At 44.1% G+C, this 15,223-nt stretch overlaps 2 protein-coding genes across 2 annotated transcripts; one reads left to right on the top strand and one right to left on the bottom strand.

Moving 5' to 3' along the window:
* Positions 1 to 4,084: 4,084 nt before the first annotated feature.
* On the top strand, positions 4,085 to 5,278 carry LOC126845288 (uncharacterized). Its single transcript, XM_050583937.1, has one exon. The coding sequence runs from the start codon at positions 4,085 to 4,087 to the stop codon at positions 5,276 to 5,278; it is 1,194 nt and encodes a 397-aa protein (XP_050439894.1).
* Positions 5,279 to 6,205: 927 nt separating this feature from the next.
* LOC126845285 (uncharacterized) lies at positions 6,206 to 6,678 on the bottom strand. Its single transcript, XM_050583935.1, has 2 exons — positions 6,493 to 6,678; positions 6,206 to 6,434 (listed from the first exon to the last, which is right to left on the bottom strand). The coding sequence occupies exons 1-2, from the start codon at positions 6,669 to 6,671 to the stop codon at positions 6,299 to 6,301; spliced, it is 315 nt and encodes a 104-aa protein (XP_050439892.1). The 5' UTR covers positions 6,672 to 6,678; the 3' UTR covers positions 6,206 to 6,298.
* Between the last annotated feature and the right edge of the window lie 8,545 nt (positions 6,679 to 15,223).

Genomic DNA, 15,223 nt, shown 5'->3' with positions numbered 1-15,223 from the left:
GAGTATCGTAAATAAAAGTGATTGTTCTATCAATGTAGTTTTAGTTAACAAGATGTTCACTGTTTGCATAGATTTTTGGACTTGGCTACTGAGGATTTTGATGTTAGTCTCGATTTTATTCTGATGCGCAGAGAGATCGCTAACTTTTTTAGTAATCTCTGATGTAGATGTCTGTAACAGACGGATTTTGTTGTTAGTCAAGTCCGTATCTACCACTTTAGTTTTAACGAATTCGATAATTTTCTGGAAGATGGACTCAGTATTGAATAATGGATTACTACCAAAAAGAATTTCCGCTCCTTTTGTAATAATATTTTTTGTTACTCTTTTGTGAGTGTCTGAGGTATTTAGACCCAATCCTAACCAAATATTATCATGGTTTGCTTCAATTTCTGATCGCGTTACCACTCGCTATATTCTACTAAGACAATCAGCATTAGTATTGCTTGTACCTGATTGGTAGAAAATTTCGTATTGGTATTCTTCTAACTTGAGTCTCCAACGCGTTAATCGTGAACCAGGGTCCTTTATTCCAAATAGCCAGACTAAACTTCGATGATCTGTGATGATATTGAACTTTTGGCCAAACATATAGCAACGAAATTTCTTAATTCCCCACACGATGGCACAAAGTTCTTTTTCAGTAGTGCTGTAATTGGTTTCAGCCTTGTTAAGAGTACGAGACGCATAAGCGATCGGCAAGTCCTTTCCCATGGGCTCTTGGGACAAAACACAACCGATAGCGAAGCCACTCGCATCGCATGTCAGGTTAAAAGGCTTAGTGAAATCCGGATACTGGAGCAGAGGTTCTGAGGCGAGTACTCGTTTAAGTGTCTCAAACGAGTCTTGGAATATATCGGACCAAATAAAAGGTACATCCTGTTTTAAAAGAGACGTCAGAGGTTTTGCTATGTGTCCGTAATTTGGTACAAAACGGCGATAGTAGCCCGATAAACCAAGAAAAGATTTTACTTGCTTTGCATTAGTTGGGACTGGAAAATCGAGAACACATTTGGTCTTACGAGGGTCTGGTTTCACACCTTGATCTGTGATGACATGCCCTAGATAGGTAACTTCTTTACGCATGAATTCGCATTTCGAGGGTTGAAGTTTTAAACTAAATTTTCGGATTCTGGTGAAAACATCTGTTAGTTTTTTCGTGTGTTCAGTGACTCTAGCAGCGTACACGATAATGTCATCTAAATAGACGAAAGCCTTTAAACCGATAATACCAGTTAGTACGGTATTCATGAGACGTTGGAATAACGCGGAAGCACCTTTCAGACCAAAAGAAACTCTGAGGAACTCAAAATGTCTTTTGTCGGTGCTGAAAGCGGTTTTTTCTCGATGTTCTGGATGCATTTGGACCTGGTGATAACCCTGGGCTAAATCTAGAGTGATGTAGTATTTGGACTTCCCCAGCTGCCACCAAAATGTAACGTGAGCCACGGGATAGGACGATTATTAGGTTAAAGTCAGTAAATTACACAACGTATTGGCGGATTTTCTGGTTGTATTTTAAACGTAACACACAAATACACGAATAAAATAAGATTTTCTGATAATATACACAATTTACATTTAATTAAGATGTTCTAAAAAACATAGATGCTCTGTAAAACAGATACTCTGTGAGACACTATTCACTGACGGTAGTTACACGACTAACTCCCCGTTGGTGGTGGGCACGGCTCGAGCCGTCTGGCTAGGGCGAAATCCCTAAGTCAGCAAATTCCATTCGACTCGGCCGTGGCCAACACCAATTCCTGATGTTCTTATTCTAACAGAAATTATTTACACATACATAAAAAACATATTATAATAATATGCCCAAGACAAGGGTTCGTAACACTATGATAGCAAAATCATAATAACAAAACAGTTTGACCAGATGACAAATACGAAATTACTTATACACAATAGTTCATTTTGCCCCATGTGCCATTATACCCCGGGTTACTCTAATGGTTGACAAAATAAAGTCCTCTTCAATTTTATCTTTATAAGAATATCTAACATACACAAGAAGTTGAGCATGATTAGTTAATCCGTAGATTCATCTAATTGCATTGTAAAATAATTTCCTCGTAATCTATTTAGAAGTTGTGATTTAATATTATCAGACATATTTTCAACTTGACGAGACACAGTATCTCTTGATAAGGGAACTGTTTTTAATTAATTTGCATATGATTCGCTATGCATAATTGATACTATTTTCATAGCGGCTGGCAAGATGAGAGATTCGCCAATAGAGTGTGTTTTTTTTTTCGCAATTAAGTATGAAACCTATAATGACGCAGCTAAAGCTTTTTTAGGAACTGAAGTTAAACTACGCAAAACATTTTTTTGAACTTCTAATGAATTTTCATATCTTTATGTTGGAATTGGGGATGTTTAGTTACTAAATGTCGTTTTAGCTTTGATGGCTTCATACTTTCCAAAGCTAATCTTTCTATATAATACTATGTACTGCATCACATTCCATCTGTGTATGGCCTTTTACTAAAAAATGTTGTTTAATTTGTACCTGATGTTGAATAGACAAACTGAGTAAAGCATTAGACATTATCGCATTGCTGTTTTGGTACCCACAACCATCAGAGTATAATATAATGTTTTTCGGTTTTTGTTTCAAACTGTCTTGTTCATGTCTAGTCAAGTATCAAGTTAAATTATCTATAATAATAGAACAGAAAATTGAGGCTTCAAGCTCACTTTCCGTCTCATTCCACCAGTAGTTAATACTTTAACGGTTAACTTCTTTTTTAGTCACAACATTTCAAATATAAGTTCTCTTTTCATCCCAATTACTAACCCAAAACTGCTGGAATATTTCTTCTCTTTCTGTAAAATTTTGACAGTGACGAAATGCAGACTTTTTACATACTTCAGACTTACAAGTTTCTTTCATTTTTCTTTTATTTCTAAGCTTATCTTGGCTAACAGTTTTTCCTTGTCTACTAAAACCAACATACTCTTGTCCAGCCATTCTTTTTAATTTTGATTCCTCACGAGATAATATATTATTTCTTTTAGGTTTTATTTTCCTTTTTTTACCAACTGACATTTCATTAATAACTATTTGGTTGACATCAATATCAGTGATTTCACTGTTGTCAGATAATGGAGGATTGAGTGTAACAAGTTCTTTATCTTTTTCATATTATATCGTATCATAATTTATATCAATTTCTGATTCTTCATTTAAATTTGTTTCTTTTACTATACCAGCAATGATTTCCTCTGAAGTATTTGATGTAATTTGAATATCACTATGAGCTTTAAATGGCAATAGTTCTTCTAAATTTAGGAATGATTCTAAATAAACAAAATCAGCGTTCATAATATCCTGTCTTGTAAGTTTAGTATTAACTATTACAGCTGGTTCAATGCAGATCAAACCGGACGCTCCGTCGCCGTTACCAGTCGATGTCTATGACGACGTCGTGGTACCCATCGGGTCGTACGAGGTGTCCGCCTTGGCTCGCGTGCTCAAGTCACTAGTCGAAAACCTAAATCCCGAATACCGGTTCGCGCTTCATCCCAACGTCAACACGTTTGAATCGGAACTCCTGTGCAATCGCGACATCAGCTTCGCGGCCCCCAACAGCGTCGGCCCACTATTGGGGTTTGAGCGGGTCGAGCTGCCGGCGAACACTTTGCACCGATCCGGTCGTCTGATCACCATCGATCCGCTTACGTGTATAAGAATCACATGCAACGTCGCGGCAGGCGCATTCGTCAACGACGTTCGTAGTCGCGCGATCTATGACTTTTTTCCATCCGTCCCGCCCGGGTTTCAGATCGCAGAATCACCGCGTAATCTGATTTATTATCCAATAGCGACGGATCGTCTCGACCGCGTGCGGGTCACGATTACCGATCAGAACTCGAAGCTGGTCGACTTCCGCGGTGAACCAATCACAGTACGTTTACACGTGCGCGATGGGGTTGGTGTTTAAAAGCGTCCGCGCGCGTCCGGTTCGGTACATTCAGCCGTCGGCACGATCCCGGTTAACACGGCAGAGCTTGCAAACGTTATCGGCGCTCGGCTACAAACTCGCGAATCAAACCACCGTCAATGGACATCGACGTTTTGGACATCACTCGGCGAGTCGAATTCGACGATCGCATCACTAAATACGAGTTTCACACTTATCAACCGTTCTCCAGCAACAGTCTAACGAACAACGATGAGATCCGCATCGCGATTCAACACCAGGACCTCTACACACTCCCTAGCGAATCACTGCTATGTCTGCAGGGATCCGTTGTCGTCACCCCGGCTACTGACACATCCGACGTGACCATCGTCACCAACGGATTGATGTTTTTGTTCGACGAGATTCGCTATGAGCTGAATTCAGTCGAAATCGATCGGGTGAGACAACCAGGCGTTGCTAGCACGCTCAAGGGGTACGTAACGATGCAGAAGGCGGTACACGGGCGGTACTCGAACGCTGGTTGGTCGGCGAACACAACAAAAAAGTTTGATGTCGTTATTCCGCTCAGGTTGATCTTGGGATTTTGTGAAGATCACAGAAAACTCATAATTAACGCGCGACAAGAACTCGTTTTGCACCGTGCGAGCACCGACAATGATGCTCTTCAAACGAACGCCGCAGCCGCAAGCGTTGTGTTGGATCACGTTACGTGGAGAGTGCCGCACGTCAATGTAAACGATTCTGTTAGATTGCAGTTGCTCAAAGCGTTGGACGCGAAAAAACCGTTATCCATCGCTTTCCGTAGCTGGGAGCTATTCTCTTATCCGTCGCTCCCCCGGTCGAACAAACATTCCTGGGCGGTTAAGACGAGCACGCACACGGAAAAGCCGCGATACGTGATAGTAGCCTTGCAGACCGATCGGAAAAATAAACTCGCGACGAACACCAGTCAGTTCGACGGATGCGGGTTGACCACGTTGAAAGTATATCTCAACTCTGAATCGTATCCGTACGATACGTTAAAAATCGATTATGCCGGTGATAAATTTTCGTTTTTGTACAACATGTATGCGAGTTTTCAAGAATCGTATTACGGCGTTCCGGTCGGAGACCCGTTGTTCACCGCAGCAGAGTTTAAGTCGACATCCCCCATCGTCGTTGTAGATTGTTCGAAACAGAATGATTTTGTTAAGAACGCGCCGATTGACTTACGTATAGATTTTGAAACGGCTAGCAACGTGGCTGATAGCACCGCTGCTTATTGTTTAATCGTACACGATAAAATTTTTGAATATAACACTTTGACTAGCGAAGTGCACAAAATTTTGTAATACCAATTGATATAACAATACCTGTTTTTTTTAATTTAATATATCTTTATGATTGTAAATGTTATTTAAAAATAAATAACCATTGCATTAAAACATTTTTTTTTTTCCTTTCCTTTCTTCGCTCTCAGTTATCAACCTTTTTCTTTTAACCATTGATTGGACGGGTAACATACAAATTGAATACACAGTTTTTTTTTTTTAGGTATATTACACATATTCATTTATTTTTATCGTACGTCAAGATGATATAACAAACATACACATATTATTAATCATATAAAACATACTTCGTTGTTACATTTTTATTTTTTATTTATGTGCCCTCGAAGCACAGGGCCGTCCGCCCGCCGTTTAGTACTGCTGCTGCTAGCGTCGTCATTTTCTTCTTCTTCTTCTTCTTCGTCGTCGTAGTCAGTGTCGTCATCATCGTCGGCACTACTACTTTCAGTCTCTTCGTCTGTGCTCTCCGTGTCGCTGACGGGTAGTTCCATCACACTCGTCGTGGATGACGAACTGCACTCCTCCTCCTCCGAAGACATCGTTAGATCTGGTGATAATGTAATTGGACAATTTAGTTTTATACACACACACACCAAGGTTGATTTACTTACCCACTACGTCGGTCACCGAGAACACCCTCTCTATTCGCAGCTGTATACGCCTCACCGCTTCCGCTGCTGCAGCGTCTACCTCCTGTTTCACATATTTTTTTTTTACTATACGCTTCTTATATATAATTATTCCCTTAATATAAAATCGACTTACGCTCATCGGTATTATCACTGGCGACCCGTCGTCGTCGTCATCATCGTCGACGATATGCACCCAATTGGTACTAAACGGTGTCGGCGAATTTGGCGGCGATGGTGGTAAATATCTGTAATGCATTTTGATTTGGTTGTATGTGTGAATGTGATTAAATGGTTCAGCGTGTTCGTTTATATATGGTGTGTGTGGTTATTTCGTCCCTCCATTTTCTTTGTGTTATCATTGTACGCGGTCTAACGGGAAATAACCTTATCAGGTTTCGACCGTCAGGTCATCCACACTATCGCACGGTGGTGGTGGTGGTGGGGTTGAAGCAATGCTCACACCGTCTGACTTGATTACTGGTGTAGTACTCGTCTTCTCCTCCTCCTCCTCCACCACGTCGTTCCTGTTATAATTACTATATACTAAAATATAATCAATAGGTTTTTTTTTTTTTTACTTACTTATCTGTGTAACCGTCAAGTAACTCTGCTAAATTCCATTGTGAGTTAGACGTCACCATCATCGTATTAACATTTTCTCCCCATATTTCGTCGCACAGCCGTTTGTACTCTATGACCGCGATTTCTTTGTAATAACTTGGTTCTCGCGGCGGTAATCCGTGTACAGGATGATTCATCATTGCGGTGTACACCTCATCGACCGACATTGTTGCGTATCGATTTATCACCTCCACCGTCATCGCATTCTTCATCGTGCCGTATTACTCCGTCAGGGCTGTACATATTTTCGCGTTATCATCAAGTGCCCGTACGATTGATTCGCGATTCCACTCCAACGTTAACAAATTTTCTTCGGTCAGCGTAAGGCGGGTGTGCGCGTCGTTGATGATCAGGTTGTTGTTGCTGGAGTCAGGAATAGGGTCAATTTAGGGTAACCAAGTGTCTATGTATCACGTCTGAATTTATTTTAACATAATAAACATACAAAAACAAAATTGTGTCGAAAACGTATTTTGTCGAAGTCCCAGTGAAAGTGAAAAAGTGATCGCCGGCGGCGGCGGCGGCGGCCAACCCGTCCATGCGGCGAGCGCGGCCTGTCGGACGACTGGAGGGAAAAGCGGGCACGGGCGCCATCCGGCGGTGGCGAGTGTGATTAGCACTCGACCACCACCGGAGTCGCGATGCGACCGCGTCATACTCCCCCCCCAGTCCGACAGGTCGGGCTTCAGTCCGAAAGGACTGTCGGTCCCGATGACAGGAATGCGTCGACGTCCGGCGCAACCTCCATCAATTGTACCGTGTCCGGTTGGAGGAAGTTAAACTCCCTCCATCCACCTGCCGGGTCAACACGTTGACCTAGGTCAACCACCGGTGTCGCTGCGACATCCACCGCTGACGAAGGGTGGGGTGGTGGAGGCTGTTGTTGCGGTGGCGACTTCGGTAGTTGACGGAAACGCCCCATCCCATCGCGCACGTTGTGCCGATGATTGGGCCGCTGCTGTTCCAGCCGGTGCTGTGCTGGCTGGCGTGGCCGGTGGCTGTGGGACGCGGCTGCTGGTCGCGGTCGACGTGACCTGGCGGCGGCGTGCCCCTCGGCTGGCCGTGGTCGACGACCCCCGTCCTCGAATCCGCGGTCATAGGCCGCCCACACCACCTCGTTGGCCCTCAGCTCCCAGAGCTCCGCTCTCCGGATGCGTTCCGGGGTCCAGTCCTCCAGGGTCTCCCTGGTCCGTCGACCCTCCAGCGCCGTGGCAGCTCTCCACAGTTTTCGGGCCTGCTCCCTCAACTGACTCGCCGTGTTTGCGGCCACCTGTCGCGACGGGCGGAACAAACGATTCTGTTCAGCCATGCTATCAACAGAAACACAGGGAACATTAACATTTCGTTTAAGGGTTTACTCCAGAGCTAGATGCTTTTAGGGCCGAAACATGTAACTTTAGCTGGACCTTCCCTTGGGTTTTAAACACTCCCCTGCCTAACCTCTTTGCCAATTGTACCGGCCCCAACCATTTAGGGGCAAAACCTGCATGGTACTTCTTTTCGGCACTTGACAAAGGGTGTGATTGGTAATACACCCAGTCTCCCTCTTTAAAGGATCGACTTTTCGCGGGTTGTTTCGGGAGAACTCCCTTTTTACCGGTTAATACCCCGACTTTACCGGAGGGGTTTCCTCCCCCCCCGGAAAGAACGATTTCCTCACCGGGTGATCGGAAATTAACTCCGGTTACCGGTGATTCCCCACCGGAGCCTTCGGAGTTCTCCGGACTTCCGGTGATGGATCGGGCTTTCATTCCGTCTCTACCGTCGGAAAACTCCCTTCGGGCGCTTATCTCCGGACCCTGCTCGGGTTCCTTCGTTTTTGTCGGGTCTACATCCGTGGAGACAATATCCAAAAGCCAATCTCCCGGCGCTTTCGCCTCTCGACCAAGCGCCATCGTTGAGGGAGTATAGCCAGTAAGCCGGTTCTTTCGGTTACGCACTGCGAAGAGTATTGCTGGTATACAGCTGTCCCATTGGCTGTGTGGGCGATCTACTAGTGCTGTGCGTAACCCTTTCTTCAGGTCTTGGTTCCGACGTTCTACTGGGTTGGCTCGTGGGTGATAAATTGGAGTAGTCCATCCTTCAGTACCCCACTTCTCCAGTGCTTTCTCCATTTGTTTGGATACAAACTGGGGACCATTGTCCGATAGAAGTACCCTAGGGTAACCGAAGCGTGGGAAGAACTCCCTCTCCAGTGTGTCGGTGATGGTCTTGGTGGTTGCTTGACCTAGTGGATACGCCTCCACCCACCGACTGTAACAGTCCGTGGCAACTAGTATGCACGTTTTGCCACGCTGTGTTCTTGGGTACGGACCCATCAGGTCAATACTAATAACCTCCCATGCTTGGCGAGGTTGTCTTGATCGCATCGGATCTTCCGGTTTCCGATTGAGAGGTTTTACACATGCGCAAATGTGACACCTCGCGACGTATTGACGGACTGTCTCGCGAATGTTGGACCAATAGAAACGCTTGCCCAACGCTCTATAGGTTTCCTTCCAACCCGGGTGTCCGGCTGTTTCATGGTCATGATACCTCCACAAAAGATGATCAGCCATTTCAGCCGGTACCACTATCGCGTAGTCCTTTTCTTCGGAGTTCTCCGGTCCTTTCATAAGTATACCATCTTGCACATGATAATACTTGTGTCGGCGGCGAAATACTGGGTTCGGGCTCTGTATTTTCCGAATGCACTCGGAAATTTCTTTGTCTTCAGCCTGCCCCTTACGTATTTCGTTTACGGAGACATTCTCCGGATAACTCTCGGTTACTTTCGGTTTTTTCTCCGGATACCTCCGGTCCGAAATGGCCCCGATGTGATTGTTATCCGGACATACTCCGGTCACCGGAGGATCATGGAAGTTAGATTCCAGAGACTCCTCATTTACCGGAGCTCCATCCACTGGTCGCCTGGAAAGCGCATCAGCTGCCTGATTTTCGACTCCCGGGACATGTTGGATGTCAAAGTCGAACGCTCCTAGCTGTAGCGCCCACCGGGTCAGTTTGCTGTTCGTGTCCCGTGTATGGTGTAACCATCTGAGCGCTGAGCTGTCTGTCAGGAGAGTGAATTTACCCGTTTCCAGATATGGACGGAAGCGATCTATTGCCCATAGAATCGCCAAACACTCCCGTTCGACTGCCGAGTACCGTGTTTGAGCAGGGTTGAGTTTTCGGCTGGCATAGGATATTATCCTTCGGGTGCCGTTCTCTTCTCGCTGAAACAGTACTGCCCCGAACCTACCTCACTTGCGTCCGTTTGTAGATTAAACGGTTGTCCTTGAAGTGGAGGGCATAGTCGGGGTGCCGTGACTAATGCTTCCTTAAGCCGTTGGAACGCATTTTCTTCTCGGCTGCTCCATCGCCATTTTACTCCCTTGGCCAAAAGATCTGTCATAGGTGCAGTCAGTTCCGTGTAACTGGGTACGAATTGGCTGTACCACCCGCATACACCGAGAAACTTCTGCAGATCTTTGACTTTTTTAGGTCGGGAAAATTCGGCGATGTTCGTGAGTTTCTCCGGTTCCCGGTCAATTCCCGTGGCGTCTACAATATGACCCAGAAAATTGATACGGGACACCCCGAAACTGCACTTTTTCGGCTGGCAAGTTAACCCGTGTGTTTACAATCGTTCTAGGACTCGTTGTAAGTGATAGACATGGTTGGACATGCCGCTCGAGCACACTACAATGTCGTCAAGATATACAAATACAAATTTCCCGACATAACCGCGCATGACCTCGTTTATCAATCGTTGAAAAGTGGCCGGGGCGTTTTTCAAGCCGAAAGGCATCACTTTAAATTGATAGAGGCCCATTTGCGTTCGGAACGCGGTTAGCGGTCGGGACTCCGGTGTTAAACTGACTTGCCAGTAACCGGACTTCAGGTCTAGGGTGCTAAAGATGTTAGCACCACCCATTCCTCGGACCATTTCGTGCAGGTCCGGCATCGGATGTGCGTCGGATTCCGTTTGGATGTTTAATCTACGGTAATCCACGCACAGTCTCCGGGATCCGTCTTTCTTTTTCGCGAGAACAACGGGGGCAGCTCATGGTGAAATGCTCGGTTCAACGAAACCTTGCTCTTCCATGTCCCTTACCATACGCGTTATGGTGTCTTGTTTCTCACGATCATACGGATAGGCGTTCAGGGTAGCCGGAGTAGAGTCTTTTAACCGGATGTTATGCTCTATGACTCGGGTCCTCCCGACTTCTCCGGAGAAAACCTTCGGGTAACCCCGTAGAACCGCTCTGATGTCATCACTATACTCCCCTTCCGGGATAATGACGTCGGGTTCGGTTTTCTCGCCTTTGTTTGAGGCTTTCGGACGCCTCCAGCAGGCTGTGGTGCGTTTTGTCGTACCCAGATGAATCGTGCACGCTTGATAGTCCCATGCCACTTCCTGTTTCACTAGGAAGTCATGGCCGAGGAATAGATCACCAATCAACTGGTCGAGTACTGCGGCCCTGAACGTCACTTCCAGTTCAGAGACCCGCGCCGTAAACTCGGCATACTCGTGGACTTGCATAGTCCGGCTGTCAGCCAAAGTGACCGTAGTTGGCTCCTCATCAACGTGTCTACCAAACTTATGTGCAACCCATGGTTGAACAAAAGACCTCGTGGCTTGAGAGTCTAGTTGGGCGACAACAACTCCCGTCGGGAACTCAAGTTCAATTGCCGGTAAAGGCACCTTGAACTTTCTTGTTTCCTCGACCGCTGCTGCTCTACTCACTCCGATAAGCGGAAACTGCCGAACGACTTGTTCGTCCTGGTCGGACTTGACGTCGATAGTATAGCTTTTCGCAGTGGGATCCGTTTCATCGGACCATAAATCCGCAGCCCTCAACCGTATGTCGTACAGTGAGTCTGTTTCGGATTTAGCTCTTGTCCGATTTATCCTCGGAAGAGTTGACTCCGTCGGAAGTGTGGCTGAGTTAAACGCCGGGACTGATAACAACTGAGTTGTTAATCGGTCTTGTTCCGGGTCTTCCGGGAATTTGTTCGGCATACTGTTCTCGGGATGGGCACCTTGTTCTCCTTGGTCAGGATTGATGCCACACCCCTGTGTGTCCGAAACTCTTCCCTCCTCGGTCGCTTCCTTCCGTGGAAACTCCACTTCTCCGGATGTTAAGGCCGCAAATCGGTTTTTTCGGTGCTTACCCGGTACAACGTGCGAGTCCTGGTCGGACATGCTGTAGCTGGGTTTGCACCTTCGGGTTTTCGGGGAATCTATTGTCGTTTGTCCGGTCGGTTTCCCGTGAAACGACCGGAACTCTGCCCGTTTCCCGACTTGGCCTTTGACCGCTCCGGGCAATTCGCTCGCCAGTGTCCGGGGCGATTACACTCCCGGCACAATGACCCCGCGTTTTCCGGCTTTTTCGGATTTTTCTCCGAAAACTCCAGGCTTGTCCGGTCCTTTCCGGTGTTTGTCCGGTGTCCCTCCGGGTTGCCCCGTTTTTCTTAGATATCAAGTTTGAGAATATTTGTTTTACACCCTCCGGAATTGAATTTTGATTATGAGTCATATGTTGGAATACTCCTAAAGGAGAGGATGGATCAACGTCAATATTCTCAGGTCCCCCGGCATCCATATCCATTATCACCTTTGCAGCGTCTGCGTCGGCCTGAGTTCCAAATACAATCTGAGGGGATGAAAAGGTCCTAAATGCGTATGCAGCAAATATTGCCAGATTTAGAGATATTAAAAGTCCATTTTCGGATACAATGCGGGCGTTGAAAGATCTCTCACTTCCCAATAAGGCACAGAATATGGACACCCAGTTATGAAGATGCACATTCTCCGTGGATGAGTATGGCGACCTCTTTGATAAACCAAGTTCTCTCATATATGGGAAGTATGAATCCTCCTGATTTATTTCCTCTCCGGGGGTTCCTAGTTTCATTACCTCATCCCTAACCCTCACACTAAAGACATATCTCAACACATCATTCACTTTCCGCCCTGAAACCTCTGAGAGATGCTTGATTTCACTGATGGAGGAGCAATCTTTGAACCTGGAGTTGAGTGTGCACACCCTTAGCTTAGATCCGTATGAATCCGGGAACTTAATCCAGAACATATCCAAGGCAGCTACCAGCTTCCGAAATTCCAGGTTGTTATACCATGTCTTACATCTTGACATTTCTGTCGGTGTTAAGTCGGCATCCAAGTTGTAAGGATCGTTTCTAAGAACTTGGTTAATTTTCCCTAGTATGGTCGCCTTGTAATCCCCTTGCAGAATTTCAGATGCTAGTCCATATCTACGCGATGCGACCGCGTCAAGGTATGACTTTGAAAAACATTTGGTTTTTTTAATGATAATGCCGTCCGGCGGTTGTACGTGGAACGCCGCGCGTTGATTGCTGCCCACGAACCGCGCGAGATCATTAATACCCGTTACCAGCCCGACGATTTGATTTAAGCTCAAGTTCATATATCCGTTGGAACACACAATCATCGCTGCCAGAGCATATCCCGTCTCCGTCCACGCGCATCCTATGCGTAAGAATTTTCTCTCCTTAAAACTTATCGTAATCGCTTTGACCGCCAAGAGTTTCGTTTTCGGTTCTTCATACGTCCGCTTACGTCTGCTGCTGCTCATGCGTATACCTTTCCCCTTTCCGCCTATTGTCGCTGTGACAGTGCACTACTGTTTCTGTCGAGCGTTGACGCTATACTAGCGCGGTTCCGTCACCGTGTTCACTTAGTTCCGCCAGTGTGTGTGTGTGTGTGTGTGTGTGTGTGCTATTAGTAGTGATACCAGTGGAACCGCGCTAGTATAGCGTCAACGCTCGACGGACACAGTAGTGATAACAAGATCGTGATAACAGGTTCGTGATATCAGGATCGTGATACCAGGTTCGTGATAACAAGTTCGTGATAACAAGATCGTGATAACAGGTTCGTGATAACAAGATCGTGATAACAGGTTCGTGATATCAGGATCGTGATACCAGGTTCGTGATAACAAGATCGTGATAACAGCGTGATAACAAGATCGTGATAACAGCGTGATAACAGGTTCGTGATAACAGGATTGTGATAACAAGATCGTGATAACAAGATCGTGATAACAAGATCGTGATAACAGGATTGTGATAACAAGATTCGATACGGCCAAAACATACTACTAACAACTTAAGAAAAAAAATTATTTTATCACGGCGTATACAGCATGTAAACAACGTGTCACTACGGCAGTACTGTATACAAAGACACCGTACAAATCGGCCGTTATCGATATCGACCGACGCGCTCCGATCGCGCCCCCACTACTCAAGGAATGCGCCAAGCCGACCGGTTTTCGTTTTTTTGCGGCATGCTCTCTTCTGGGACAGAGTATAGAAGAACTTGCTGAGTACACCGCCAATGTATGGGATAAAATAAGGAGATACGTGTTGTTGATGTTTAATAAGAGATACGTGGTATTACATTTTAACGATTTTTGGAGGGAAAACGTGATTTTACAAATATTACAGTTATTATAAATTACAACCACAAAGAGATTCTAAATAATATGGAATCAAAACATGAATTTTGATAAAGTTGGAGATACGCGTTGTTTACGTGGACGTAACGACGATACTATCCACAAATTTGCATCTAAGCGTTTATTTAAAAGTGACCTGTAGACCTGTGACCTTTCCGTCCCCACTATGCACCGGCTCCACTGTACTGGATATTTTTAATTTATTTGAAATATAAGCTTATATTTTTGTATGTAGGATTTTTCTTTGAATAGGCCAACAGTAAAATAAATGTTAGACCTATTTAATTAAATTTAAAAATATATATTTTTTACTATACATTTTTAAATTATTTGTTTATTAATTACACAAAGCAATAATACTAATTTAATTGATAAGTAACTAAAACTATATTTGTACAACATATTTCAGCATTTGTAAGACATGAATTTTACTATTGTTATTGTATGTATTATATTTAGGCTAATTACATTTCATTAATATGTTTTTATACAGTTTATTAATAAAAATGAAATAAATATACTTTATTTTTTAGATATTAAAATTACAATTATTCAATAAATATACACCCACAAGGGGGAAATGCGGTGTATTTTATTTACATGTAAATTTAAAAATTAAACAAATCCATAAAGGAAATAATCCGGTTCAATTGCTTGTAACATTCCATTTTTTTGTACTCTCCATATGGTACCATTAGGTGCGTATACAACAGTATATGAAACTGCTTTTGCAATAACAAATGGACTAAAACAAACACATTTTACTGTATTAATATACATCTATTTATTAAACAAATTTAATTAACAGTTCAAATGTAAATTTATTTTGAAAAAACCGATTAATTTTAAGATTTTGTCATTAGTTTTTTTATCAATATACATATACAACTGTAAAATTAAAAGCTTTTCTATTACTTTGTCATGTTATCCTGATGCCTTGTTTGATTGACATTTTCTTCGTTGCAGTCAAAATATGATTTATAAATTGGCTCGCTACACAATGTTATCACTCTAAGTGGAGGATTTGTATTGTTCTTGTCTTGCTGTACAATTTTTAATAAATTAAAAAAACTACATTTATAATAATACATATTACAATTGTGGGATTATGGTTTATAAGTAGAAGTAAAATGAAATGTGACATCATTAGCATAACAATTAATTTCACTTAAAACAGCATTTTTACAGTTAAATGTTAATCCTAT

Source organism: Adelges cooleyi, unplaced genomic scaffold (genome assembly GCF_023614345.1).
Source record: "Adelges cooleyi isolate 19-005CV unplaced genomic scaffold, UGA_ACOO_1.1 ACOO_flye_CR_arks_rails_tigmint_CR_PRNA_733, whole genome shotgun sequence".
NCBI lineage: Eukaryota > Metazoa > Arthropoda > Insecta > Hemiptera > Adelgidae > Adelges > Adelges cooleyi.
Note: the sequence above shows the minus strand (reverse complement) of the source record. Positions and strands in the feature narration are given on the sequence as shown.

What these genes read in the sequence shown, in the direction of transcription:
- LOC126845288 (XM_050583937.1), top strand. Translation starts at nt 4,085, where the DNA reads ATGGACATCGACGTTTTGGACATCACTCGGCGAGTCGAATTCGACGAT.
- LOC126845285 (XM_050583935.1), bottom strand. Translation starts at nt 6,671, where the DNA reads ATGATGAATCATCCTGTACACGGATTACCGCCGCGAGAACCAAGTTAT. An exon ending in CTTGACGGTTACACAGATAA is followed by an intron (nt 6,435 to 6,492) that starts GTAAGTAAAAAA and finishes TAATTATAACAG; the next exon opens with GAACGACGTGGTGGAGGAGG.